General features: G+C 54.6%; 1 protein-coding gene across 1 annotated transcript; it reads right to left on the reverse strand.

Annotated features, from left to right (window-relative positions):
- Positions 1–709: 709 nt before the first annotated feature.
- Positions 710–7,991, reverse strand: KCNJ2 (potassium inwardly rectifying channel subfamily J member 2). The gene is made up of 2 exons (XM_066332330.1): positions 7,891–7,991; positions 710–3,109 (listed from the first exon to the last, which is right to left on the reverse strand). The coding sequence occupies exon 2, from the start codon at positions 2,891–2,893 to the stop codon at positions 1,610–1,612; it is 1,284 nt and encodes a 427-aa protein (XP_066188427.1). The 5' UTR covers positions 2,894–3,109; positions 7,891–7,991; the 3' UTR covers positions 710–1,609.
- Between the last annotated feature and the right edge of the window lie 2,551 nt (positions 7,992–10,542).

The raw sequence follows: 10,542 nt of genomic DNA on the forward strand, positions 1-10,542 counted from the left end.
GCCAAAACGCCACCAGAGCTCTGCTGAAGGTGACAAAACCTGCCTGGTGGCCAGTGATGGGTGAGTGTCACCCCTGGCTGGGGGTTTGCCGGGGAGAGAGGCAGGAGGTGAACCTCCCTCAGCAGCCTCATCCTCCCCAAAGAATCCCTCTTTCCACGAGGTGGGAATAATCCACCTTCCTCACCGTCCCTGGCTGAAGAGAAGCATTTTGCACATCCCTCTGCCACTCCCGAGTGCTGCGCTGCCCAGGCCCTTTTCCTCCTCTTCCTTCCTCCTCAAAAAAACTCCTCCTGGGGATTTCTCTGCTGCTTGGCTCACCCGTGGCCAAACTCCAGCAGCGGCTCCACGGCGTGTCCATGGCACAGTTTCAGGGAAAAGCTCCTCTGCTCAGAGCTCAGGAGCTGGGGCAGGCCAGGGAGGACATGCAGGTGATGCTGCTTTGCTTCCCTCAACTTTTAGAGTTTTGTTTTTTCTCCCCCTCCAAGAAAAGAGGGATTTTATTCCCCCCACCACGGAAGAACAGGGGGAAAGAGGAGGAGGCCCAGCTCGCTTTAGATCCGAGCTTCAAGCCTTTAGAATAAGGTGCAAAATAAAGGTCTTAAAAGAAAAAAAAAAAAAAAAAAGAAAAAAAAAAAAAAAGAAAAAAGTCAAAACCAAAAAAGTGTCTGAGGTTTGATTTTTTTTGTTTTGTTTTGTTTAAAGCAGCCTGTTCTTTTTTTTTCTTTTTTTTTTTTTTTCTTTTTTTTTTTTTTTTAATAAACTCCACTGTGCAAAACTGTGCATTTTCTTTGGTATCCACTTAGGTAGTTTGAACTTAGTACTTTTTTCCTATGTATACATATCTTTTGTCTCATTTTTCCTTTAGACAGAGAATTAAATTCTCCCCCCAAAAAAATCATAATTTTGCTGGAGGCTACTGATTGGCCTGATATTACATAATGCCCCTTATGTAATTGGACAGAGAGAAATTGATTCTAGCTATCAACTACTGGCCTCAAAAGGAGTTTAAACTTTCTGGCAACATTGGCCTCTCTGAACTGATCACGAGCTTTTCAACCCAAAAAGTTCAACACTGACTTTTTTTTTTTCTTTTTAAATTACACAAGAGAAAATAAAAACTACACTGCAACAAAAATAACCATTTGTGTTCATGTAGTTAGCAGCAGCTTTTTAAAAAATAATTATAATAATAATAATAAGGCAGATTCTTGCCTTTGTTATGCCATTAAAAACATTCTTGTTCCCTAGAGAGAAGCATTCTGGAAAAAGTTGAAAAAAAAATTTATAATAACCCAACCAAAGCTTGCCTGCAAGTTCAAGTTTTGTAAAAAAATATATACATAATTTATTCTACAACATATGTGCCTTCTGTTCATACTTAGACGTGTTTAGTGCTTTGTGTTTAGAGTTCATTTCCTGTCGTCCCTCCTCTGAGGACAGCCCTAAAACCAGCCTGGGTTCCTCGGGTCTGCTGCCTTCACACCACTCTTCCACAGTACCGTAGTCTGCAAACTCTTCTGGGCCAACTTCTCAGGTCAACGAGCCCTTGCCCGACGCACACGGTGGGGATTTTGCCTTCCAGCCCCGCGGGAGAGGCGGAGCCCTCCAGTCATATCTCCGACTCCCGCCGCAGCGGCCGCGGCTCCAGGGGCACCCCAGCCTGGTTGTGGTGCTCCATGTCCGGGTGGGTGTCCGTGCTCATGCTCTCGGGCACGCCCGTGTCGATCTCGTCCTCCTCCTTGCTGCTGAGGGCCACCTCGTTCTCGTAGCAGAAGGAGTTGGCGTTGGAGAGGATGTACTTCTTCTCCGCTAAGTCCCTGGCACTGCAGATGGGTGTGTTGGGCACTTCGTACGTTTTGTGGAACCTCGAGTAGTCCACCTTGTAGTAGTTCTTCTCCTCGAAGAGCACGGGCTCGTAGCGGTGGCCCCAGAGGATCTCGTTGGCCAGATACGAGCTGCGGCACTGGGTGGTCATGGCGGTGGCCTCCACCATGCCCTCCAAGATGACCACGATCTCAAAGTCAGCATTGTCCATGTCCTGCTTGCTGAGGTCGTACAGAGGGCTGTCCTCGTCGATCTCGTGCACGATAGTAATGGGGGACACCAGGAAGATGCGGTCGATGCCGCTGTCGAAACCCACGTTGATGTCGATTTGATCCAGGGGGATGTACTCCCCTTCCGACGTGATCCTGGATTTCAGGAGCTGCGCCCGCACGTGCGCCTCCACCAAGTGGCTTTTCCTCAGGTTGCCCACGCGCCACATCAGGCACAGCTTCCCGTCCCTCATGGCCACCACGGCATTGTGGCTGAAGACCAGGGTCTCGTTCCTCTTTTTTGGCTTAGCCATCTTTGCCATGACGGCGCCAATGATGAAGGCATCGATGATGCAGCCCACGATGGACTGGAAAACCACCATGAACACGGCGATGGGACACTCGTCGGTGACGCACCTGAAGCCGTAGCCGATCGTGGTCTGGGTCTCGATGGAGAACAGGAAGGCTGCGGTGAAGCTGCTCACCTGAGACACGCAAGGCTTGCTGTTCTCCTGGTTCTCCAGATCCCCGTGCAACAGCGCGATCAACCAAAACACACAGCCAAAAAAAAGCCAGGAGAGGATGAAAGTCAGGCAGAAGATCACCAGCATCCACCTCCAGCGGATGTCCACGCACGTGGTGAAGATGTCGGCCAGGTAGCGCTGCCCCTTCTCGCCCACGTTGATGAACTGGACGTTGCAGTGCCCATCCTTCTTGACGAAGCGGCTCCGGCACTGCTGCCGGGTGTGGACCTTGCCCTTGCCGTTGCCGAAGCCGTTGGCCACGGCCATGGTGGACAGCTTCATGCCGTCCTCCTCCGAAGACACGATGCTGTAGCGGTTGGTCCGCACGCTGCCCATCACTACTGCCGGGGACTGAGGTGCTTCTGCTTTAGAAAACAGTCTGAGTTTCTGCAAAACCCTTTGGAGAAACAGTTTTGAAAGTTCTAGAGGAACACACACGGGCGGAAAAGCCGGGCGGAGGCCGGAGTCCCCAGGAGCCCTCGGATCACCCAAGGACAGTCTGCTGGCATTCAGGGTGAGCTCAGCGAGCCACCGTCATAGAGAGGGCATGGTCTGCAAGAGAAACAGAAACGGCACTTTAGATCCCGGAGGAAAAGCACGAGGGATCAAGGAGAACGACACCTGTGGGCCTGCAGGAAGTTCCCTCTTTCTTAAACAACGTCTCCAGCAACGCTCAGCGTTGGCAGCTGTGCGTGGACAGGGGTCACACATGGTTACTGCGTGGAAGGAATTGCCCTTCCCGAAGGAAACCACTGAGGGGGATCGTGTCGCAGCAGCCCCAGCAATATTCACTTTAAAGCTGGGCACGCAAAGGATCGCTCGGCTATTTTTAACGGCGATTTCTGCTTATTTTGAAACAAACAATTCCCGTTAACATCCTTCTGTTCAAACACAAATACTGAAGTGGTTTGCAGCGAGTTGTGATGTGTCTCGTGGACTGTCTGACCCATGACAAAGCAGGGGGTGAGCAAAGGGGAAGGTGGAGACAGGGAATAAACTTGGGAAGCGCAGGTAGCAGTGATTCCATGAAATCAAAGCACACACAATTGTTTTAATGAAGCTAAAAGGAGGAGTTGTGTATTCTCAGCAAATTTCAAGAAAAAGGGTTGCAGTAGCTTCTCTCTAACTCCATAAAGTAAGTAATCAGGATCTCTGTAGTTTTCACGCTCAAGTTTGGCTTAAGTTGTACAAAAAAAATGGAACCTTTTAAACCTCTCAAAAATTAAACCCTTTAAACCTTTTTTGCTAAAGGCATCAGTAAAACGTAGCAGAATCAGCTGAGTGCCTTCCTAACTCCTTCAGGAGTGAGTCCCAGCACCTTCCCCTCAGGAGCCCCTTCCATCCCCAGCGGGTGATGGTCCCCAGAGTCCCGTGGGTCTGAAATGTCACCAACCAAGACTCAGCAGAAAGGCTACAAACCCCTCCTCCTGAGGGGAGAAGCCACCAAAAACTTGTTTCAGGGAGGTCTGGCTTAGGCCCAGGTCTAGCTTTTAACAAGTGCGTCACCCATTAAGTCATGTACTGCATATCAGGAAATGGAATTGAAATACTGCAGAGGAGAAGCGATGCATTAAAGTAACTGCTCCAGCCACACACGGCCCACAGAGGGAATAAAGCTCAGCCCGGGTGGAGAGGAATGTCTGCTGCCCTTTGGCACGACATGGGAGGCTCTAGAACCATTTACAGTAGCAGGGGATTAAATCACAGTGCTCTTCCCAAATTAATGTTATCAAAACTCATCGGAGTTTGTCCAAAAGCCAACAGAACTGCAGCCACCGTGGAGCACAACCCCTGCCCGGCAGGACCTCTGCTCTTCCTCTGACTGGAGTCTGACAACAGCTGGAGATAAGATGTTATCTCCTTCCCCAACAACAGCAGCCCCCAAAGCCCTGCTGAGGTGCTCCAAAAACTTGAGCGATTTCAAACAACTCCTCAAGCCCTCCCACATCCTTCAGGCGGCGTTACACAGGCCTGAGCTCAGCAAACACTTGTTAGGAAAAGAGCAGGTGACAAACAGCAACATCATCAGCTTTGGTGCAGGCTGCTCTTCCCTCCAGGATCTCCTCGGGGTTTACTTTCACCTCCTCTTTTCCCCTCGCTCCTGTTTGTTGTGCAAGAACGTGTCCCGAAGCCTCCTCGCCAGGATTAGTCATCTGTGACTTCAGCTCAGACAAGACATTTTGGCAGCTCTTGGCGGGCTCTGAAATGCCCCTTTAATGCAGCTCCCAGCACTGAACACTCCTGGTGGAGTGCCCTCGTACTTATTCTGGGCACTTTTTCTTACTTTTACAACTTGTCTTGCCTCCACTGTGTTAGGATCCACTCTTTCCCCCTCTTACACATTTTTGTTCCCAGGGTTTCTCATTCCAGTCAGGATATTGCGCTCAAAAATACAAAAGAATTCTTTTAACGCTCACTTAAATGATTTGTTTTGGCCAAAACCCCTGCTTTTATTAGAAACCTGAACACAGCAGGGAAGTTAAATTACTGTTAATACATCCCACATTAAAAAAAAAAAAAAAAAAAAAAAAAAAAAAAAAAAAAAAAACCAACTTCTTGAAAAGCCATTGCACTGCTCTGCAAATCGATCACTTTCACAAACCACATCCTATAATCACAGCCATGTTCAGCTTCCACCACTAAAGCCTGTTTTGTTCCAAGCTGATGGAAACACACAGCCCAGGAAACAGTTTATTCTGGAGTTCGGGTTTTTTTTGTTTCCTTTTCTTTCCTGGATTTTAGAGGAAAACTTTTTGAAGTATCTGAATACGCAGCTTCTCCCACCCAAGTCTTGACCTGAGGACACTTGTCTGAATTCCACAAATCCCTGAAATCCTAATGCCGGCATCCTGTGGCTGCATTTAGAAGTTTGGGACCCGAATTTGTCATATTCCTCCCCTGGGGGACTGAGCACCTCTTCCCTCCTGTCCCTTGCTCAGATCCCTCCTTGCTGGCTGTGCTGTGGGAGTGGGGCTGCACCCCTTTGGTTCCAAGAACCCCAAAAACTTTGGGGTGAGCCTGGGGGCAGCTTTTTCTGCCTGCTGGAAGTTCCCAGCACAAAGCTCTGGCACTCCCCAGGGCAGCAGAGCTCTCTGCCTGCTTTTCCAGCACAAAGTGCCTCCCTTCCTGCGAGTGCTGGGAGCAGGGTGGGATGGCAGCAGGAGCAGCACAGGGGTCAGCCAGAGGGGCTGATCTCACTCCTGCTGGTGGAAATACAGGTCCTGTGGAATGCCCTGTGCATCCACAGGCTGCCCCAGCACCTCCTCCCTGCTCACCCTGACCCTTGCAACCACTTCCACCAAAAGTTCCCCAAAAAAAACCCAGGAACAAAGCAGCAGGAAAACCTAATGCTACTTCTTATTGTGCCAATCCACCTGCTGCTCAAAGGCTGGACAATGCTGCTGCCTCTCTCTCCACCCCAGAATCAGCTGCTGGTGGCACCAAAAATTCCAGGCTGGTGTGGGAGCAATCCTCAGGGGGCAAAGGGAGCCAGCCCAGTACCACCCAGTCACCCCAGTATCTGCCTGACTGGGCCCAGTGCAGCCCCAGACACACACAGAGATGAGCATTCAGTCACCACCAGCTGTGTTATGCTGATTATTATCATTATTATCATTAATCCAGGTGACCTTTCCTGCTGGAAGGGAATACAAGCAATGCAGTTGGGAATTACCAGAAGTGGTAGGGACATGGGATTACTGGGATGGGATGGGAGAGCCTGGCTGGCTCTGCTGCGAGGGGATGCTTGGAGGAAGGAGAAAAACGGGGCTGTGCTGCATCTGCAGCATTTCTGAGCCAACCTTTGGGGAAACGCCACGATGAGGAGCCCAAACCTTCACCTCGCCCTGAGCATCCCCCTCCAGACCTTGCTCACATCGCCAGGCACGGCAGGAGGGGGATTTACGCCAAGGTTAAAGGCTGAGGGATAACTCCGGAGCGCAGAGGAGCAGGGGAGGGGTAGAGAGGAGCAGCAGGGAGCGCTTGGAGCGCTTTATTCCCCGGCTGACGCCACCGAGCCCTGCGGAGCCAGCCGGGCACATGTTGCCAAGCGAGCACCAGCACCACCTCAGCCAAGCGCCCTCCCCGCTGCCCTCGGAGAGAGGAACAAAGCAGCTCCTCGCCCCAGCCAAGCCTGCTCCCACACTGCTGCTCCCTCGCTGCCACCCCTGTAACCTTTTCTCCTTAAAAGTCATTCCCCGGGGCTCCTCCGCAGCTCCGGGCGCGACTCAAGTTACACCGAGCGGCGAGCTGCCTTCGGGAGAAGGATCTGACCTTCAGGGACAGGCAGAGCGGGGCGGAGGGAAAAAAAAAAATTAAAAAAGAGCACATGATGCGGGGAAATGGGTGCGAAGAAATAGGAGAAAGGGAAGGACAAGTGGCGCTCGCATCTGCTGTCCTGCCAAGGAGACGGGCTCGGGTGTATTTGTAGCTGGTGACAAAATAAGTCCCGAGCGGAGCAGCCATCAGCAGGGGGTGTACGCGGCGCAGCGGCTGCGAGGATGGAAAAGCAAACAAGTGTAAAGGTAAGGCTGAGCGGCGGGGACAAGTGCGGGCAGCCTGCGGGGTGGGGACAGAGCTGCGGGGACAGAGCTGCGGCTCCCCAGCGTCCCCCGCCCCGCTCACCGCCCTCCTCAAATCCATCTGCCTTGGCTTATCAGTATTTTTTCCTTTCACTGTCATGAGCTAAGCTGAAACAATACAGATCTTCGCTGCCTTCACACATGATTTTTTTTTTTTTCCCTGCTTTCCTTTTTTTTTTTTTCTTAGGCAGGACTTTCAAAAAACTGTAGAAGCCGTCCCGTTTTGCACCGTGCGGATGAATGAAGCTACAGGTTCATTTCACAACCTTTTAAACCATCCCGGAGTCTCCAACCCGCGCATCCGAGCGCCGAGACTCGCCCTCTCCCCGTGCAAGGAACAACAGGCGAGGAGAAGGCGAAGGGATGGAGCGGTGCGCTTGGTGCCACACAGAGTTGTCATGCGAACTTGCAGCCCTTCCCCAGGATAAAATATCCCGAGGGGGGAAAAAAAATAAATTAAAAAAAAATTAAAAAAAAAAAAGGAGGGGGGAGCAGCTGGTGTATGGAAAGTTATGAGCACAAACAGATGCTGCAAGCAGATGCTCGGGCGCTCCAGCCATACCTATCGAATTATTTTAGGCGCTGAGAATAGCTCCTCCGTGAGAAACGCTGGAGTTCCCCCCTCTTTCTCCAAGCCGGAGGCGGCGGGCGCTTTATCGCGGGGGGGTATCGCGACAGGGCGCTCGCCGCGCATCGATCGCCTCCGCTGCTCGGGGAGGCGGGGAGACACGGCGGGAAGGAGGCGACCCTTACCTGCGGCGGCGGCGAGGGACGTGCCGGTGCGGAGAAGGGGTAAGATCCGTGGCGAGGCCGTGCCCGGTGCCCGCTCCGCTCGCACTGCGCTCCCGCCCGCCCGCGGCCCCTTTTTGCGGGCGGCCATGGCACCTTTAATACGGCCCCGCAGGACACGCCCCCAGAGCGCCAGCGACCAATCACAGCACGGGGCGGGGCCCGAGGGGGCGGGGCCTCGGAGCGACCGAGCAGCGGGAGCGGCGGGGCCGGAGCGGAGCGGGGATGGAACCGGGATGGAGCGGGGATGGAACCGGGGATGGAACCGGGGATGGAGCAGGGATAGAACCGGGATGGAGCGGGGATGGAACCGGGATGGAGCGGGGATGGAACCGGGGATAGAACCGGGGATAGAGCCGGGATAGAACCGGGGATAGAGGCGGGATGGAGCGGGGATAGAGGCGGGATGGAGCGGGGATGGAACTGGGATGGAACCGGGGATAGAGACGGGATGGAACCGGGATAGAGCCGGGATGGAGCGGGGATGCTCCGCGAACGCTCCGGGAACGCTCCGGGAATGCTCCGGGAGCGGAGCGGGGATGCTCCGGAGCGGCGCACGGAGCCGGAGTTCCCGCTGCCGGGAAGGAGCCCGGGAGAAGGCGTTGGGTGCCCCGGTCCCCGTTGCGGAGCCTCCTCGGGTTGCCGGTGCGGAGGATCCCGGGAGAAGGCGCCGGGTCCCTGGATCCCGGGATGCCCCGTGCAGAGGGTCCCCGGGGCGGAGAGTCCCTGGGTCTCCCTACAGAGGGTCCCGAAAGAAGGCGCCGGGTCTCCGGATCCCCGGTGCGAAGGGTGCCAGGAGAAGGCACCGGGTCCCCGGGTCTCCGCTGCCGAGGGTCCCGGGAGAAGGCGCCAGGTGCCCGGGTCCGCGGTGCAGAGGATCCCCGAGTGCCCGCTGCAGAGGGTGCCAGGAGAAGGCACCGGGTGCTCGCTGCAGAGGGTCCCGGGAGAAGACACCGGGGCCCCGGGATTCCCGGTGGCCGGTGCAGAGGGGCCCGGGAGAAGGCTCCAGGGTCGGCTGGTTCCCGGGCGGACACTCCCGGGAGAAGCGGCGCTGCGGAACGGGGCCGGCCGCGCTCTCTGGGCTCTGCGGGCCGGCAGCGCCGCTGCGGTTTCGTTCCCCGGCTCCGGGACGCTCCGGTTGAGCCCGCGGGCACCCGGCACCTGCCGCCGGCATCCCCTCACCTCCCTCGGCAGCGATAAAGGCTTTTGCGGGGCTTCAGCGGGAGTTTGGGATGGTCCCGGGTGGGAGCTGGCTGCCCGCTCGCTCCCGTTCCCAAGTTTTGGGCTGATGTCCGAGGCCCCGGGCAGTGAGAAAAACTACCGGAGACAGAAAAGTTTCGTTCCTTTTATCCCTTTCTTTATTTCAGTGAAGGGAAACGCGAATGTGCAGGGTGTCCCATCCCAAACTCCCGACCCCAGCAGGCACGAGAAGTCAGGCAAACACAACACCGCTCCTAAATCCGAAAATCCTTCTCTTTAACTAAGTGAAACATCCCTTTCCAAAACAAGAGCTTTGATCCCCGCTCTAAGATCTCTTAGAGCAAGGCTGGAAGGACGAGCCTGGCTGCAGCGTGTGGGATCCAGGGCTTTGCTCCCTGAGTCACCTGTGGCAGCTCTGTCAGGCTGGCCAGGGTTGAAATATGCAGAAACCCACACGGTTTTTAACAGCTTGTCCTCCCTACGGTGGACGTGGCCTAAGACAAAGAAAATAAGGATGAAATGCCTGGCCGGGAGCCTTGCAGGAACAAAAACAGCCTTGTAAGCACAGGCTGAAGTTGGCCAAGCTCCGGCTCTGCTGGGCAGCGCAGGGGTGTTGGGTTCCAGGGCAGGTGTCCGCAGCAGGACACTGTCCCTGCCCTCGGCAAAGGGACAACAGCTGAAATCCACGGGGGAGCCCGTGATGTGCTGCAAAAATAAAGGTTCCTGCTGAGCGCAGGGGGAGCAGAGCGCCCCAGGCTTCAGGAATTGCCATAAACACCTTGAATTGCACCCAACACTGCCACGGCAAGCCCTGAAACACCCAAAAACGAGCGCCGGGGATGCTCCCGGGGAAGGCAGCGGGAATCAGCAGCAGGGCAGCCTGGAGCTGCTGAGGGATCAGGCCTCCAGAGAGCTTCTTACAATGTCCAGAGCAGGCTGTAAATACGATTCCTCACTTCCCACAGCAATGCCGGCGCCTGCAGTCTCTCCTCATCGCTTCAACTCTCCTCCTCATTTCTTTGCTAAGTTTCCAAGTCTGCCACGAGCTGTCTTTAAGCACTCGGTGGAAAAAAAAAAAAAAAAAAAAACTTTGCCCAAATGCTCCGTCCTGGCGAGGAGGCTCCGGGAACAGCCTCCTCAAGCTGCTGCTGCTCCATCCCACCAAGTGCTGTGCCTGGCACCGGCCGTGTTTGCCGAGTTCCCCGCATCCCCAGTTGAGGAAGTGCCGCGTTGTTGCGGCAATAAACACAACGGCCGAGGGCAGCTGGTTCACAAGGGGCACGTTTGGGAGCGCAGGAGGAGCCGAGTTTACGTGGTGGGGAGGGGGAAGCAGAGACAAGTGCCTCTGTTGGTTGGGCAATCCGGGCGAGTTGGGCAATCGAGCTGTTTTGTGAGTTGTTTCTTGGGTGGTTCTGT

This window comes from Sylvia atricapilla, chromosome 18, assembly GCF_009819655.1.
Source record: "Sylvia atricapilla isolate bSylAtr1 chromosome 18, bSylAtr1.pri, whole genome shotgun sequence".
Lineage (NCBI taxonomy): Eukaryota > Metazoa > Chordata > Aves > Passeriformes > Sylviidae > Sylvia > Sylvia atricapilla.

Bases quoted from the DNA above. Each gene is read 5' to 3' on its own strand.
- KCNJ2 (XM_066332330.1), bottom strand. From the start codon at position 2,893: ATGGGCAGCGTGCGGACCAACCGCTACAGCATCGTGTCTTCGGAGGAG.